At 44.4% G+C, this 19,183-nt stretch overlaps 1 protein-coding gene across 3 annotated transcripts in view; it reads left to right on the forward strand.

The window, feature by feature from the left end:
- The window catches only part of dync2i1 (dynein 2 intermediate chain 1), a 90,296-nt gene that overhangs the window by 16,920 nt on the left and 54,193 nt on the right, over window positions 1-19,183 (forward strand). For all 3 annotated transcript variants that reach the window (XM_085987569.1, XM_085987567.1, XM_085987568.1), the window contains 4 exons: window positions 1,555-1,625; window positions 3,612-3,669; window positions 8,435-8,509; window positions 16,405-16,600. In XM_085987569.1, the coding sequence (XP_085843695.1) occupies window positions 1,555-1,625; window positions 3,612-3,669; window positions 8,435-8,509; window positions 16,405-16,600 (400 nt within the window). The remainder of the gene's footprint in view (window positions 1-1,554; window positions 1,626-3,611; window positions 3,670-8,434; window positions 8,510-16,404; window positions 16,601-19,183) is intronic.

Genomic DNA, 19,183 nt, shown 5'->3' on the forward strand with positions numbered 1-19,183 from the left:
GCTGTGGTCAAAGATCAGCCATGATCTTATTGAATGGCGGAGCAGGCTCGAAAGGCCAAATGGCCTACTCCTGCTCCTATTTCTTATGTTCTTATGCTTTTTAGCATAGGGTTTGGAATGTCTCTGTATATTGTTTGTGTTCTTTCCTACATCTCCTGACTGACACTTCACTCTCCATTTTCAAGTTGAGTAGAGCATTTACAGAGTAACCTGGTGCAACACCTTTTTAATTGGAGTACCTCATTTGTGGATTAGTTTGAGGAAAAAACAAAGCTTTATATACAGAGAATTCCTTTTATCAAAAATAAATTTGTATTTATGGATCATTCAAGCTGATGAGTAAATTTTATATCTTTACAAATATATTTATTAGCTTTCAATGCAGTAAGAAAAAGTAGAAGCTTCAGTTGCTGCTTTCTAAATTAAATAACATTAACTTCTTCTCCCTCCTCCCTAACCCCACTCCTGCATCAAGCAATGTTTCCTGGCTGACCGCTCATTTAGGCATCTTGCTCTAAAGCTTCTATCAATGGTAGTATGCAACACTCTGCTTGTAGGGATGTAAGAATGACCTAGGTTGGCTGCTTTTTTTTGTTGCCCTTCTTGCTTTTGGGAGACTCTTAGTGGGGAATTTTAACCCTCCCCCTGCCCCCAAAGGGCAGACGGGACAGTATCGGGGGTGGGGTGGGGGGGGGCGCTTAAATTGTTAAAAGTGGGAAACCCGACCCCAATCTGCCGCGAACGCGCTTACTTCCGGTTTAACCAGGTGAGTTTCGGGTCGGCCGAGTAACCTGTCCTTGAGAGGCCAGTCGGTAATTATAATATTTAAATGAGGCTCCGTGCCTCAGATTTTGTCAGAGATTTGGATTTAATGCCTCCAGCTCAGGTTTCCCGGGGCTTGGGAAGCCCGGCAGCTAAAGGGAGGCGGGCGCTGCCAGATCCAGCGGGTAAGAGCTTTTCCAGCACTGCTTGTGGGCTATGAGGAGCAGGAGTGCTTGTCCCCGACCCTCAAAGCAAACCTGCCACAATCTGCCTCCCCTTGCTCAGCTGAACTCCCTACCCTGCTCACGATCGGCCGACCCCCTGCGATCTCTATCTCCCCCCACCACCACCACACTGCGACCTCTATCTCTCCACCTCCACACGATCCGATCTCTCCTCCGTGATCTCTATCTCTCCAACTCCCCGTGATCTGATTTTCACCCCGCGATCCCCAGGCTCAAATTTCCAGCCTACAACCTGGCCGGCTGCTGGGCGGGAAATGGAGTAAAAAATTCTAATGAGGTCCTGCCATTAAATTCGGCAGGATCTCCGTGTTCCTAATATTCTGGTGTTTCCTGGCCGCTGACGGGCGTCGCTGCTCCCTCCCCGCCATCCCATAAATGTTGGGCCCCTAGGCACTCCTTGGTTTCTTCCTTGCTGGCTCAGCTGAAAGAGGAAACTTGCTGTATATGGGAATAAATCTGCCTGCTGTGGACGCTTTATGCTTCTTGGTAAATCGTCTAATATGCATTTATTCTATTAACATAGAATCGCTATTATTTTTATTTATAGGAACAAAGTGGCAGGAGAAAAAAGGAACGGAGATCTGTGCAAGAAGTTACAAATGAAAGGAAACTGAAAGGGTAAATTACTATGGCTTTGATCTAATTGATAATTTCACGCTAATAAATGAATGCTTTGGTCTAGTGCCTCCTTCACGATGAGTGTTTATGGTTGTGCTGTGCTCCACATTGGGCCTTAATGGCATTCATTTGAGTAATCCTTGAAGATGTCCTCCCTACTTGTGTGCCTTTGAGCCAGGGCCCTGATGTATCAGTGAGCTATTCTGTCTATTTGGAATTTTCACTCTTTTCAATTTGTTCCAAAATTATATATAATGCTAGCCATTAAGAGACAATTTACGTGTGAATTGTAATTTTTAATTTTCACTGTGATACATTTATAAATCTCCTCTTGAACATTGAAAACATTTTTTTTTGCTGCAGGATTGTGGAGGGAGAAATTCGGTTGCTTTGCGCCTCCTGTTAGCGCTCTCTTAGGGCGCTAACGGGGTGCAAAGCAACTGGCACCTGGGCGCGGCGCGGCGCCGCCACACCTCCCGTGAAATTCAGCCGGAGGTTAGCGGCGGTGGTAACCGTTAGCGCCCCACGGCGCTGCGTCGCCATAGATGACGTCATCGCTATGCGCAGTGCCCCTCTTGTGCCCTGGCCGCGATCTTCGGTAGTGCCCTCTGACTTACCGCCCGATGCTATGTCCGACTGGGTCAGGGGCCGTGCTAATTAAAGGCAAGGTGCCGGGTGGCCATTTTTGTTGCTGGCTGCCTGCCAGCACCTGCCCCCGTTGCCGTCCCTGGCCTCCTGAGCAACGCCCCCCCCCCCCCCCCCCCCCCCGTGGAGTGCCGGCTGCGCTCCATGAGCCTGGCACTTCTCTTGAGTGCCGGGCTCTTTTGCCGGCACTCCGATTCCCGGTGACCCAGCTGGGCCCTGGGTCGCGCTGCACAAGGCCCCTCCTCTTTAAGAAGGGGAGGAAGGCCTGCAGTACCGCGGCACATAGCGCCGCGATAGTCCCTCGCAGCGCCCCAAGAGGGAGATAGGGTGCTTCCAGTATCGCCCCGCTTCCCTCTTGGGGAGCTACCGATGAATTTCAGCCGCAGGGGCGCTAATTATTTCGGGCGCTAAAAGTAGCGCCCCAGCGAAGTTAGTGCCCCAAAGGGGGCACAACTCAATTTTCCCCCGTGGTGTTTAAAGGAATATTATCAGGATCACTTTTAAAATGCAACCAGTTGGAAAAAAATGAGATTACTCACTTCATAGCTCAGCTGACTAATGCAATAAGTAGCTAAGCCACCCAGATCAGGAAGGCTTCAGGACTGATCCTTGGTTTGTGGTAAGTTAGCCAGTCATATCTGGAGTGATGTAAGGATGCTACATTGGCTTTGGCACCCCGAGGTTAGGGAGGAGAGAATTTTCTGTTCCTGATTACTGTTCAGTGACCCCTGCTGGAAGTGCGAGTTTGTGGATGTCGGGTGAAGAGAGAATTAGGCTCAACTGTGATGCTGTACCTCCACCGCCCCCCACGTTCGAACAGCGTGCTGATGCTCACTGGCTAAGCTCAATATGAAGAATGGCTTCTTGAGTGAGGAATCGGGGCACCCAGCACCTTTTGAAAGCAAGCCCCAGCAAGAAATCAACTCTCTCTCAATACTAGGAGGAGGGGAAAAATTGGCAGAAAAATAGAGATCAACTTTGGTATGCTTTGTTGATTTTATTTTTCTTGTTGTTCTTGTGATGTGTTAACATCCACATCTACCGTATGGCTTGAACTCAGTGATATGAAGGAACTGAATTGACACATAACTGGGGCTGACACATTCTCGGAAATTATAATATCAATTAATGTGAATTCACTTCCTGCACTTGCCTCCAAGTCACTGAACCCATGGTGCTACATTAAAATATACAATAGAATTAGAAAAAGGGATGAAGTTAATTATAATTCTTTGAAACAGTTTGATTTGTTCAAAATGGATTTTTGATGGTGATACTCCTTTGCTAGTGTGTACGATATTTTATGAACTCGATTTTTGAACCTATTGCATTTATTTTTAGGAGTACAGTTGAACAAGTTGATAGTCAAGGGAAACCTACAGAAACACACTCAGAAGAGGTAATTTTCTATGTTATTTTAATTTCCTAGGACAATAACTAGTTAATTAGTTTTGAAGTGGATGAATAATACAGGAATCCCGCCCCAACCGCGGTTTTGCCATACGTGGATTGCACGTATACACGGTTTCCGCTCTGCGACTATTTTTGTCAACCGCGGCAGTGAAATTCGCGTATCCATGGTTTTAAATTTAGGAATAAGGTAAAAAACATGATTTTTATGCTATTTATATGCTTTTTATCTTTTTTATTGTGTTTACACTGGATTTTCCAACTGCGGTTTTACTAACCGCGGGGGTTTTCAGGGACGTATCCCCCACGGTTGGGGAGGGATCCCTGTACTGTTTAAAAGATTATTGCTACTTCTGGCATTTCCTGATAGATATAAACCATTTTGGTCTGCCAGAGAGCGAGACAGCTAGTAAAGTCATTCTTTCACATTTCTGTCAAAACTGGTAATTAATCTATCCTCGGCTTGATCCTCTTCCTTTACCTACATGCTGCCCTTTGGTGACATCACATCTACAGGTATGGGGTCAGCTTCCATATTTACACAGGCCCACCATCCTTCTAGACCATACAACTGGTTCTGTTCTGTGAGACTACCTGTTTGACCTAACGTCATGAATGTTTCAAAACCTCCTTCCAATTGAACATTGGGAAGACTGAAACCATTGTTTTTGGCTCCCATCATAAACTCTGCTCACTTGCTACTGATTGCATCCTCCCCCTTGGCCATTTCTTCAGGCTGAACCAGACCATGTAAAACCTTGGTGTCCTGTTCAATGCAGAGCTGAGATTCAAACTCCACATGCTATTCATCACCAAGAATGCTTATTTACAACTCCAGAATACTGCCCACCTCCATCCATACTTAAACTCAATTCACTTGGCTATCTAACAGCCATCAGAGAGATCTTGTTTGTCATTGTAACTGCCGAAACCCTCAATTTCTCCAATAACTTCCTTATTGCCTCCCATTTTTCAACCTCCGTCAATTCCAATTTGTCCAATACCTAGCCACTTGTACCCTGTTCCGTACTAATTCCGGGTCACCATCCTCGGTGACCTGCATTGGCAACAATCCCCCAACACATTAAATTTTAAATCCTTGCCTTTGTCTTCAAATTCCTCCACAGTCTCACCCCACCCTACCTTTTCAGTATCTTCCAGACTTGCATCCCCTTCTACAGTCTGTGGTCCTCCGATTCTGACCTTTTATGCATCCCCTCCCCTCCCTTTGCCTCATCATTGGTACAGAGCCATGAGAGCTCTCCCACTACCTCCTCTTTTCTTTCAATCTTGAAAAACCTCTCCAAAACCCATCTTTTCACCAAACTTCCAGTTACTCCACCTAACCCCTCCCAACGTGGCTTGGGGTCTGTTCTCTTACTCTCTAAAGTGCCTTGGGACATTTTATACATTAAAGAAGCTATATAAATGAAAGTTGTTGTTTTATTGTTGCAGTAGTATAGTGGGCATGTGTTTTTCCCTTGCAAATTCTCTTGTCTCCTCTCCTCAAGGTGCTGATCATTACCATTTCTATATTGATTACTCCACAACAGATGTGGTTATACTAGCATCAAACTACACCCTGTATCACAAGCTTCTGTCGCCACTCATTCACTGTGATTGGATAGAAGTACAGCACCAGATTCTTTGCATTCTGGGTCATGACACGCCTGGTAGACTTGTCCCACAGCAGCACATAGTGTCACTGATAATGTGCTGGACCATCTGTCAGACTTACAATTGACTGTTTTGTGCCAAACCTCACAGGATCGATAACGCTTAAAATCCCTTGAATTGCCCCTCTGTGATTTACTTGGCTGTACTGGCACAGGCTCACAAGGTGCATGCTGACTACTGGGTTCAGTGAGTTGCCCACCCATCAGTCAGTGTATAGCATCTATTTTCCCACCCATTCAGTGATTTTCCCCGGTGCTTGAGCTAATGTGAAGTGATCGGCTCATTCAGCCATCACAGCCTTAGTTTAGCAAACATAACCACAAAACTCCTGGAACTACTTCCAGAAAACAATCTTTTTAATATTAATAGATGCACTGCTTTGTAATCATTTACATTTTTCCTCACTAATCACAGTGTCAATGTAACGTCCATTTTTGTTACCAATCCTCTGTAATTACACTCATGAGCTTTCTGCAACCTTTTAAGTTTTGGCCTCAAATGATGAGCAGCAAAAATCACTCATTTCACGGTTTATGGCGGTTTATTAACTATTCAAAAACCATTTAGTATCCATCTGTGTTGCTCTTTTAAAAATGTTGAATGAGATTAGATTTCATGAAATGATGTTGCCCAGAGTTATGGACTGGATCAACTGGGCCATCACTCACCCAGTTTTGTAGTTGATAAGCCTTTCTCTCTACCAGTTCATATGAACAGCTAAATTTATATTACTATTATTTTATATGTCTACCACATAATGTTTGTGCCTTTCAAATAGTTCCATTGACATGTAGTGCAGTGTACATAGTCTTCTTTGCTGATAAGGGTAATCGGCTTGTTCCCAGAAACGACCATTGAAATGAATAATATAAATGGACAAGAGACAATTCGATATGAAAGGTTTGAGGAATGTGGTGAGAAAGCAGGTAGGGATTGATAATCCATCAAAAAAGGATGGACTTTATGGGCCCACTGGTTTCTCCCCTTCCTTTCTTGGTCAGCTTTATAAGCAGAGGGGATTTGATTTGCCCTTTCTTAGAAGCAAATATGTTTAGTATAGTCTGTCTTTGCTTAATTTAACTAGAAATGGTCATATTTTCATTCAAATAATGTAAATTTATGTAGCATTTGTATCAGTCTGTTTATTTCTTGCAATCAAGGTGACACTTCTTGCGATATGAAAATTCTTGAGCAAAAGTACAAGGAACAGATAAGAATTTTGATATTTCTAGGAGCCAGAGGTTATAATTGTTTTCAAGCTTGAGCACCACCAATGTGCGGCCAGTAGATGTCACAGGGGCACTTATCTACAAGGTAGTCTGGAGCCCTCTACAGGAAGGAACAGGGAACTGAATTCCACTTGGTATTTTCAGATTTGTACCAACCCTCTTCCATCTGTCGACATGAAATGCTTTACTCCTAGTAGTTTCATTCTGCAGGACTATCAAATTTTCAACTACTTAAATTGCTTTGTGGTTATTGTAGCTCTTAACTGTCTTTTCAACTCTATCTCTGGCAAATTCGCAGAGTACAGGCGGACTTCAATCAACATGGCGGTCCAGTCGGGTCGGATTAAGTGAGGACGATGCTGGAAGAATTTGACCCTTTTTGTAAAGTAGTTCAATTAAATTAGTGCTTAAAGCTATTCAATTTCTTCATTAGAAATACTAGATAATTGGAGGAAGAGGGTTAGTTTGTGGTTTTTTTTTCAAAATGTACAAAAAAGTTTAATTAAATGAGCTAAATCCTAATATTAAAAAAAATATTTTCCTTACCTGCTTTCAGCTGTTTTGTTAAATGAAATGGGTTTTGGTCATCCCTTTTGAAATCCATAAAATCATGAAAGTTGCCACTGAATAATACCAATGTTAGTGGAAACTTTTCTGTGTGTGCTTATAATTGCACCTTCATATGTTACTCTCTTTTTCTCAAGAATGGTATAGGAATTAATTTGCAGTGTTTTTGTGCAGGGAGTGAAGGTAATTTTATTTTTAAAAATAATTTCTCAAACTAAAATATTTTACTGTCAAAGTAACAGTTCGCAGTTATTTATTCATAAATGGTACAGCAGCTTCAGGCAAGGCGAAGATGCGTGGTTAAATGCAAATATCAAAAAGTTGCTGTCCCAAGTTCTGGCGCTCCTCCATTAGCTTCGTGAAAATGCCATTTTGCTGTCTGTCCCGCCATTTGTATTGAATGGCGTGAAGTTGCTGTATTTGCACGATAGATATGAACTTAACTCGCCACAGAAAGTTAAGTCTTGTCACTTAAAGTGTAAGTACCCTTTTAACGATGTGATAATTGTCAATGACTGCCAATCTGGCATGGAAAATTAACTAATACAAATGTGGACTCTCATTCCTTCAGGTATTAATTGCTGTTGGAGATTTATAAAATGTCAAATTTAAAATGTTGGCTTTTTCTTTTCCTTTCAGTCTTTTTTTCTTTCCCTCTATTTATTTCTCTTTCGGTACATGATTTGCCATTGAGTTGACACACTCTGCGTTACACTTCCTTCTCAATCCTTGCGCTGTTAATTTCACAATCCTTCAACCTGATTGGCTACCTCCAATTCCATGCACTTTCATTTTTGCCAATAATCTCTTGTGTGGAACCTTATAAAATGCCTTCTGGAAGTCCATACAGACAACATTCATAGGCACTCCCCCCTCCACCATGCTAGTGACCTAGATTAGTCAGACATGAGCTGCGCCTCACAAATCCATGCTGACTCTCTGAGCAGCTGATACTTGTCCAAGTGCTCAGTCACACTTTCTCTGTTGACAGGATTCCAGTAACTTCCCCACAATTGATATTAAACTGAAAAGTTTGTAGTTACCTAGTTTCTCCCTCCCACCCTTCTTAAACAATGGAGTGACATTTTCCATTTTCAATTCAAAGGCACAATTTCTGAATATAGAGAACTTTGGAAAATTATGTCTAACTCATCAGAAACTGCCACACTTATCACTGGTAATTGGGAAGTGGTTTAATAACTGAGAATTGTTTGGATCAGATGTCAGTACTGCTACAGGTGACTAGTGTCCTATTTCTAAATGACTATACATTTCTTTCAGTTGGTGGAAGGAGAGGAAATTGCTGTTGAGAGCCAATCCACTGTTGGATCATCGAACTATGAAGATGACTTTGAGGTATCGACCATTAGGCTATAGTGTATAGATAATATGCATGCCTGATTGAAGTATACGAAGATAAAATTTTCACATTTACTTTAGTACTTGGGATAGACAGGTTTTCAGACTCTATCGCAATTAGCAAAGTCATGTGCTATGAATATTCCCGTTAATACCCACTAGTTTGTGATTCTGGTTTATTTAAAGTAACAATTTAATTAGATTATTCCAGTCTATTATGTGAACAAGATTTTTTTTTAAAAAGGTCTTTGCAGGAAGTGTGTACTAAACCTGCTATATTGATGCAGCCACCAATGGACAGTTTCTGTGCTCTGTTCATTTTGCAGCATCTTGGCTCTGGTACTCCCAAATAAGCGATGGTCCTTGGCTGCAAAATTTGGCTCCTTAGTGCCCGCTGTTTCGGTGCTATGAGTGCCATTTTGCACTTCTGGTTGAGTTTTGCTGGCTGACATCTTGGTGAGGTATTAGTGCGTGCGCAGTGAGCGTCCGCCGGAAGTATGCAGATCATGATGTGCAACGCTGATTTGATGCCAGCGCTGCCATTTTGGAGCTCAACGCTCCAGCTAAGGTCCTATCTTAAACTTGCACAGCTGAACATGCGATCAGCAGCAGGAAAGACCCCCCCCCCCCCCCCCCCACCAGCAGCGCTATTTAAAGGGACCATCAACTGCTTTCAGGTTAGTTGCTGATTGATTTTTTACTGGCCGTTGCTGCGATTGTAAGTGTTTGGTGCTTTCTAGAGTTCTTTAAAGTTGCTAAAGTCTACAGGATGTGGTGTGGTAGGTGCTGAAGGACTCTGCCTTGACTTCAAGGCTGCTGCACAAACCAGTTGTTCCGAGACATGGATGCAGTAGTAGGTATTCCCCTTGGAATACAGCATGACTGGGAGAATGAACAGAGGCAACACAGAGCAGGGCAAGCTGCTAGGAGGGGGAGGGGGAGAAGGGTTCTCAGCAGGAGACCATATACAACCAGGGAGTTCAGGCAGCAATTCTCCTACCTGAACCTCTGAGGAACAATGTGTCAGACATCTGCGCTTCACTAAGGACGTCCTCACTGAAATCTGCCACCTGCTGCAACCACCTGCTGCAACCGCATTGCCAGTGGCTGTGAACGTGACTGTGGCCATGAAATTTTATGTGTCTGGCTCCTTCCAGGCTGGAACTACTTGCAACATCTCGCAGTTTGCCCTCCACTGTTGCGTAAGGGAGGTCACTGAGGCACTCTGTTCCACGAAAGCTGACTACATTTCATTCTCTCTTGCCAGAGAGCAGCAGGCGGAGCGAGCACATGACTGTTTTCGGAGGCTATCGAATTTGGCCCCCTTGTAAATTACTGGAGTCATCCATATACTGGAAACTCTTTTTATCCGGGACCGGCGTGGTGCCGGTTAATCAAAAAGTCCGGATCATAGAGAGGTATACTTACTAAGGTATGAGAGACCCGTACACGGCCACAGATCCAGACGTCCCTGTTGCATGGCAACAGGTGCAGGAACCCCGGTTACACAGCCACAGATCCAGGAACCCCAGTTACACGGCCACTAATATGAAGTAAAACTTACCTGAACCTACTCCTGAATTTTGCCGGTTAAGAGAGAATTCCAGTTATTTTAGGTGCCGGTAAAAAGAGAGCTTCCTGTACTTGTATAGGAATGAATTCACAATCTTTTTGTTTAACTGGTATATTATGCAGTCTGCCAAAATGGTGTCAGTTTAACCCTAAATATTCAAATGACACATTAATCAATGAATTCTAAAATGGTTGTGGTTTTGAAAGACACAAAATTGTGACACTATTGGATAAAGGACCATTACAGTGTTGAAAAGAGTTAAAATGTAATTGAGAACACCAAGGAGTATTGACAACTGTATGTGTGTGTGTATGTGCGCGTGCATAAAGAGTGAGAAAGGAGAAGAAATAGGAAATTAAAAAGGTTGCTGACAGATGAGAAATGGAATTCAGATGGGAATAAGGAAAATTAAACTGTAATGTAAATTTGTTCCAACAGATCATTGTTCTTCTTGCATATATCTGACTAAAAACATACCAAAAAAGAGGTGAAAACATTTTAATTTCCATGTTAATGTAAATAGGGACCACAGGAACAAAGTAGTGCTAATACAGAGAAAATGTGATTGTGATACAGGCGATGAGGTTCATTAGTTTACAATTCACTTATAACTATTCTCCCTGCAAACTCTGTTGTATTTATTAACTATTTCTTCACTTTTTTTTTTAACTGTGCATGCTGGTTTCATTGTTTTTTTAATTTCACTTGCTTTTCTCTGATGAACAACTCTGAAATACAGGAAAAGGTAATTTGTAACACTTTTTAAATTATACGGTTCAATTTGCCATACTGCAGAGGGTAGGCAATTGTCCACACAGGGAATATCAGAGGTCAGGTTGACCCTGAGTTCTCTCACATCTTGCGGGTGGATGAAGAACAGAACTGACAAGTTTGGGGAAATGCTGCGTGGTGTGGATTAGGGTGAGAAGGGAGAAAGCAAAATGGTAGAAATTGTCCTCTAGCACCCTTATATAGATGATAATTATCAAATATATAGCAGATAAAAACATAGGATTACATAGGATACACAGCACAGAACCAGGCCATTCGGCCATAGAAACATAGAAGATATGAGCAGGAGTAGGCCATTCGGCCCCTCGAGCCTGTTCCGCATTTACTGTGGGGGGGGTTACAGGGGGATTAAATACGTGGGGTTACGGGGATAGGACTTGGGTGGGATGGCTGTCGGTGTAGGGACTGGGTGCTAGGGTTTGGATGATCAGCCATGATCTCGTTGAATGGTGGAGCAGGCTCGAAGGGCCGAATGGCCTACTCCTGCTCCTATCTTCTATGTTTCTATGTAATGAGATCATGGCTGATCATACAAATTCAGTACCCTGTCCCTGCTTTCTCCCCATATCCCTTGATCCCATTAGCCTTAAGAAATATATCTAACTCCTTCTTGAATATATTTAATGAATTGGCCTCAAGTGCCTTTTGTGGTAGAGAATTCCACAGGTTCACCACTCTCTGGGTGAAGAAATTCCTCCTCATCTCAATCCTAAATGGCTTACCCCTTATCCTTAGACTGTGACCCCTGGTTCTGGACTCCCTCGCCATCGGGAACATCCTTCCTGCATCTAGTCTGTCTAGTCCTGTTAGAATTTTATGTTTCAATGAGATCCCCCCTCATTCTTCTAAACTCTAGCGAATATAAGCCTAATCGACCCAATCTCACCTCATACGTCATTCCTGCCATCCCAGGTATCAGTCTGGTGAATCTTCGCTGCACTCTCTCCATGGCAAGAACATCCTTCCTCAGATAAGGCAACCAAAACTGCACACAATACTCAAGGTGTGGTCTCACCAAGGCCCTGTACAACTGCAGCAAGACATCCTTGCCCGAATCCTCTCACTATGAAGGCCAATATACCATTTGTCTTCTTAACCGCCTGCTGCATCTGCATGCTTACATTCAGTGACTGGTGCACAAGGACACCCAGGTCTCGTTGCACTTCCTCTTTTCCTAATCTATTGCCGTTCAGATAATAATTTGTCTTCCTGTTTTTGCCACCGAAGTGGATAACCTCGCATTTATCCACATTGGGCAGATGCATGGCAAATGCAGTATAATCACCCAACCTGTCCAAATCATAACTGGAGTTTCTCTGCATCCTCCTCACAGCACACACGCCCACCCAGCTTTGTGTCATCTGCAAACTTGGAGATATTACATCTAGTTCCCTCGTCTAGATCATTTATATATTGTGAATAGCTGGGGTCCTAGCACTGATCCCTGCGGTACCCCACTAGTCACTGCCTGCCACTCGGAAAAAGACCCGTTTATTCCAACTCTTTGCTTCCTGTCTGCCAACCAGCTCTCTATCCAAGACAATACCTAACCCCCAATCCCGTGTGCTTTAACTTTGCACGCTAATCTCTTATGTGGGACCTTATCGAAAGCCTTCTGAAAGTCCAAATACACCACATCCACTAGTTCTCCCTTATCTATTCTACCAGTTACATCCTCAAAAAATTCCAGTAGATTAGTCAAGCATGATTTACCTTTTGTAAATCCATGTTGACTTTGTCCGATCCTGTCACTGTTTTTCAAGTGCCCTGCTATTACATCTTTTATAATGGACTCTAGCATTTTCCCCACTACCGATGTCAGACTTACCGGTCTATAATTCCCCGTTTTTTCTCTACCACCTTTTTTAAATAGTCTGGTTACATTAACTACCCTCCAATCCATGGGAACTGTTCCAGAGTCTATAGAATTTTGGAAGATGACCAGCAATGCATCTACTATTTCTAGGGCCACTTCCTTAAGTACCCTACGATGTGGATTATCAGGCCCTGGGGATTTATCGGCCTTCAATCCTGTCAATTTCCCAAACACCATTTCCCTACAAATACTGATTTCTTTAAATTCCTCCCTTATTAGACCCTATGTTCCCCGACATCTCTGGGAGGTTATTTGTGTTCTCCTTTATGAAGACAGAACGAAAGTGTGTATTTCATTGGTCTGTCATTTCTTTGTTCCCCATTATAAATTCCCCTGATTCTGACTGCAAGGGGCCTACGCTTGACTTCACCAATCTTTTTCTCTTCACATATCTATAGAAGCTTTTACAGTCAGTTTTGATGTTCCCTGCAAGCTTACTCTCATAATATATTTTCCCCCTCTTAATTAATCCCTTTTCCTCCTTTGCTGAATCCTAAACTCCTCCCAATTCTCAGGTTTGCTGCTTTTTCTGGCCAAATTATATGTCCTCTCCTTGGATCTCATGCTATCCCTAATTTCCCTTGTTAGTCACGGTTGAGTCACCTTTTTGTTTTATTTTTATGCCAAACAGGGATAAACAAATTCTGTAGTTCATCCATGCGATCTTTAAATGTTTGCCATTGCCTATCCACCGTCAACCCTTTAAGTAACGTTCCCCAATCCATCTTAGCCAACTCGTGCCTCATACCATCGTAGTTTCCTTTATTTAAATTCAAGACCCTAATCTCTGAGTCAACTACTTCACTCTCCATTTTAATGATGAATTCTATCATAATATGATCGCTCCTCTCCAAGGGGTATCGCACAACAAGATTTCTAATTAATTCTTTCTCATTACATAATACCCAGTCTAAGATGGCCTGATCTCTAGTTGGTTCCTCGACATATTGGTCCAGGAAACCATCCCATATATACTCTAGCAATTCCTCTTCCACAGTATTGCTACTAATTTGGGTAGCCCAATCTATATGTAGATTAAAGTCACCCATGATAACTGCTGTGCCCTTATTGCACGCGTCTCTAATTTCCCGTTTGATGCCATCCCCAACCTCAGCATTACTGTTTGGGGGTCTGTATACAACTCCCACTAACGTTTTCTGCCCCTTGGTATTTCTCTGCTCTGCCCATACAGATTCCACATCATCAGAGCTAATAGCCTTCCTTACTATTGTGTTAATCTTCTCTTTAACCAGCAATGCTACCCCACCTCCTTTTCCTTTTTTCCTGTCCTTCCTGAATATTGAATACCCCTGGATGTTGAATTCCCAGACTTGGTCATCCTGGGGTCATCCTGGAGCCATCCTGGAGCCATGTCTCCATAATCCCAATGATATCATATCCGTTTACATCTATTTGCGCAGCTAATTCATCCACCTTATTATGAATGCTCCTCGAATTAAGAGACAAATACTTCAGGCTTGATTTTTTAACACCCTTAGTCTTTTTAGAATTATTATTTACTGTGGCCCTGTTTGATTTACACCCTTGATTTCTCTGCCTTCCACTTTTGCTTTTCTCCTTCCTGTCTTGTGTTTCTATCCTTGCTTCCCTGTCCTCTGTCTCCCTGCACAGGTTCCCAACCTCCTGCCATTTTAGTTTAAACCCTCCCCAACAGCCCAACTAGTCCATGCCGGTGTTTATGCTCCACTCGAGCCTCCTCCCATCTTTCCTCATCTAACTCTATCAGCATAACCCTCTATTCCCTTCTCCCTCATATGCTTATCTAACCGTCCCTTAAATGCATCTATACTATTCGCCTCAACCACTCCCTGTGGTAGCGAGTTCCACATTCTCACCACTCTCTGGGTAAAGAGGTTTCTTCTGAATTCCCTATTTGATTTGTATATTTTGCTGTATTAATCTATTTACAAAGAGAGTAATGGATAGCTTAGGCACAAATTACAAAACAAATCTTGGGGTTCAGATAGCATCCAAAACACAGGAGCAGTTCATTATAATAATCTCAATGCAGATTAAGATGAAGTCTTTACCTCACTCTCTGGGGTCTGTATGATTCTATGGTCTGTGTGTAGATGATTTAGGTTCTATCATTAGATAGTCTGTAGTCCAGGTGTACTATAATGGCTTAAATATTGCGGTTGGAGGCGTACCTCCGGAGTACGCCTCCGACCCGCGAAACATTTACGAATTTACCTCCAGGTGTCCAGACTGCGAAAAGTTGCGGTCTCAGGCCTCCAGGTGGACGGCAGCGTAAAGGCCCCCGGATCCCAGGGACACAGGTGGTTCGGTTGCGTCCCTGGGATCACGTGGGCTCGGTCCTCCAATGACAAAGGAGGATTCCATTGCAATTATTTACGAAGGAAATCACCTAATGATATGCAATGGAATCCCCATATAATTATACAAGATACAGAATTCTAATAATTATAAATGTACTGAGTTGCAATGTTATTCATAATTCCCTTCATTGCACCAACCTCAATAAAAAATTTAATTTATTGATAAATAATTTTAAACATCTTAATTTGGGCCAATATTTGCATAAACTCATTTAAAGTGTATGTGCATCATTTTGGATTTTTAAATGTTTTATTTAAACCTTATATATACCCTTACGCTGATGAAAGCAGGCCCTACGCCTACTTTTACCAGCCATAAGAGTAGCGTGGGCAATTGCTGGGCAGTTGTTGGGCAAATAGCCCAACTCTGCGCCAGCAATACTCATTTTTCAGTTGGTTTGGATGATCTGTCAAGGCGTACCTTGACAGCTCGCAAGTTCCGGATTTCGTGCATGCGCAGCGCATGCGGAAGTCCGGAACGTCCGGGGCCTTTCAAAGGGAATACAGCAGCGTACTCCGAGAGTGTACCCCGTCGAAGATACCACAATTTCAGGGCCATAATGTCTACAGAAAGCTTCTTGTGATTAACATTAGAGGAGGTTTATCTTAAAATAACCAGCAGTAGAGTTGAGGTAAATTCCATACGTGTGCTTCATTTTATATTGGCTTTGTAATTCTCTCTTCTGACTGCAGCAAGATAATGATAGTATTATTCTTAGCCCTTGTTAAATCACACATGTATATATTTATTCATTCTTGGGATGTAGGCATCACTGGCAAGGCGATTTATTGCCCTTGAGAATGTGGTGGTGGGTCTTATATAATTGGATATTAGCAGGCTTCAATTTATATATTTATGAGAAAACTACCTGTTTAAAAATCTAATCACCAACATATTTTTTTTTCCGTTAGTTTCTCATTAAGTAAAGCATGGAATTTGCTTTAATTACGCTGATCAGTAAGGCCATTAATGCACATGACTTTTAGAAAAAGAAAACACAAGGGAAACTTAAAGCACATCAACAATTTATATATTGGGATTGACCGTATACAGATATCTTGTAGTATTTGCGGAAGAATTACGTACGGTTGTGTTTGTAATTCAGTGTTCCTAATCATAGTAGAACTATCATGGCTGGTGGCTTATGATAGTGTTGTATTAGAGAAGGCCATTAAATGTCTGCTTAGCAGAAAATCTACAAGAGGGAGAAGTAAACAAGTGTTTCAAATTAAAAATACACTGTAAAGCTACGTTATGAAGTATAAAGGTTTCATGTTCCTCTGTGTAAAGGACTACGAGGATGACTTTGAGGAAGATGAATGTGAAGATGAAGATGAAGCAATAGAACAAGAAAAGGAGGAAATTCCAGCACGTCAGCGAGCCGAAATTGAAGCGATTCAAAAAGCAATTTCAGCAGAAAATGAACAGATCAGAGCAACACGGACTAGAAGCAATAGAAAGACGTATGAGGAAGAAGCAAAAAGAGGTACCGTCAATTTTTATATGAATTACTATACTGTAAAAAATAATTGTCATTGGATTATCAAAATTACTTTTTTAAATCACCAAACACGATTAATCTTTTAAGGACTTGGTCTGTGTGCGTTTCAGTTTTTCTCTACACCATACTTAAAAACAAAAAATTGTTCTTGGGATGTGGGCGACCCTGGCAAGGCCAGCATTTATTGCCCATCCCTAATGGCCCTTGAGAAGGTGGTGGTGAGCCACCTTCTTGAACCGCTGCAGTCCGTGTGGTGAAGGTACTCCCACAGTGCTGTTAAGGAGGGAGTGCCAGGATTTTGACCCAGCGACGATGAAGGAACAGCAATATACTTCCAAGTCAGGACGGTGTGTGACTTGGAGGGGAATTTGGAGGTGGTGGTGTTCCCATGCGCCTGCTGCCCTTGTCCTTCTAGGTGGAAGAGGTCGCGGGTTTGGGAGGTGCTGCCAAAGAAGCCTTGGCGAGTTGCTGCAGTGCATCTTGTAGATGGTACACACTGCAGCCATGGTACACTGGTGGTGGAGGGGGTGAATGTTTAAGGTGGTGGATGGGGTGCCAATCAAGCGGGCTGCTTTGTCCTGGATGGTGTCGAGCTTCTTGAGTGTTGTTGGAGTTGCACTCATCCAAGCAAGTGGAGAGTGTTCCATCACACTCCTTACTTGTGCCTTGTAGATGGTGGAAAGGCTTTGGGGAGTCAGGAGGTGAGAGACTCGCTGCAGAATATCTAGGCCTAGAAATTCAGTATAGCCACGTTTGGGGCGCTACAGCCGGGCGGCCGCTAAAGTTTGCGCCCGGCGCAACTTAGCGCCACCTTCGCCGATATTCAGTTGCATCGCCCCAAGAGGTTGCTGCTGTGCTAAAACAGGCGATGCACGACTATCATTAGGCGCTAAGCCGGCGGTCCGGGGCGATACCCCTGAGGGCGGGTGCAGCGCAGGTGCGGCGAGTTGCTGATTGAAGGCAGACACTCTGGCGCCGGTCAGCTCTTAAAGGGGGAGGATGGATTTGTTTGGCTGCCACGCCCTGCACACTGCAGCCCTGAAGCAAGGCCTGACCACTGCTGCTTGATCTGTTCAACGCCCAGGACAATGGAGAAGGCCAGGGAGAGAGCGCAGCGCTTCAGCGAGGGTGACCTGAGGGTGCTGGTTGGCGCAGTGGAGCGCAGGCGCCATGTTCTGTTCCCTGAAGGTGGCAGGAGGCCGCTGCCCAGCGCCTATCGGAAAGCCTGGAGGGAGGTGTCAAACAGGGTGACCTCCAACAGCGTGGTTGCCAGGACTCCTGTACAATGCCGAAAAAAGTTCAACGACCTCACTCGGGTTGTCAGGGTGAGTACCCTTTCCAGTGTCCTCCTCATCCCTGCATGTGCACCTCAGTTTATGGGCAAAGGGACCTGAAAGCCCTAATGCCCAGCCCTCATCCAGCAGCTATGGGACTGTCATGAAAATCACTTGCACATTCAGGACTTTACACACTGTCAGGGCTATTCCACCATGGGAGGCAGTGCAGACAAGATCAGGGCTTCACACTGTCAGGGCTAGTCCACCATGGGAAGCAGTGCAGACAAGATCAGGGCTTCACACTGTACTTAGAGGCCGTCCTTTCTCTTGCAGGGCAAGCTGGCGCACAACCGAAGGCAGCAGCGTCAGACTGGGGGAGGCCATCCTGACCTCAAACAGCTCTGCGACCTGGAGCAGCGTGTGGCGCGCATTATGTCAGGCCGGCTGATTGGCCCCGTCGCCAGTGGAGATGCCGACCCTGTTGTGGGCCCCAATGGTAAGGGCATCACCTTTTTGACCTCTCTCTTTCCACTTGCGCCTCAGAACAACATCCTTTGCCACTGTCGGACCAATGCAGTGCATAGCAGCACTCATGCCTCCCTCGCTGCCGCCCTGTCCTCACTCTAAAGCAACTCTTGTGCCTCCCTGCTTTCAGATGGTGACTCGCCAGGTGAGGAGGCAGCCCCTCAAGCTGGCACTGTGTCCGAGTCAGACATAGAGGAGGAGGAAGAGGAAGCCAGACCATCAGGGACACCCTCAGCCGAGGCAGCCCATGGCCATGATGGTGACACGTCTTCCCTGGAGGGGAGCAGGGGGGAAGGTTTGGAGGATAGTGAAGCTCCGGGGACCAGCGGGCTGCAGCAACGCGGGAGGGGTGGGGAAGCTCGGCGGCCTTCTCCCCGGAGGGTGAGTGCGGCCTCCAGTCCTGCTACGGTGAGCGCAGAGGAGGTGCGGATCCTAGCGGAAATGGGCGCCCAGGCTGAGCGCAGGCACACTGAGCTCACGGCTGCAGTGGCAAGGATGCCTGACTCCATAGAGTCACTGTCAAGGAGTGTGCAGGAATTCGGGGCAGCACAGGCCAGGAGTCTGCAACAATTCAGTGCAGCACAGGCCAGGAGTCTGCAGGACTTCGCGGCAGCACAGGCTAGGAGTCAGCAGGACTTCGCTGCATCACAGGCGGCTTCTAGCCAAGTGCTCAGTCGTGCCGTGCATTCACCGGCTGGTGTCATGCAGACACAGACTAGGGCCACACGGGCACTAACTGCTGCCACCCTCGCTGGATCGGCCAGGC

Source organism: Somniosus microcephalus, chromosome 5, assembly GCF_052327205.1.
Source record: "Somniosus microcephalus isolate GS21.2 chromosome 5, FLI_Smic_1.0, whole genome shotgun sequence".
NCBI lineage: Eukaryota > Metazoa > Chordata > Chondrichthyes > Squaliformes > Somniosidae > Somniosus > Somniosus microcephalus.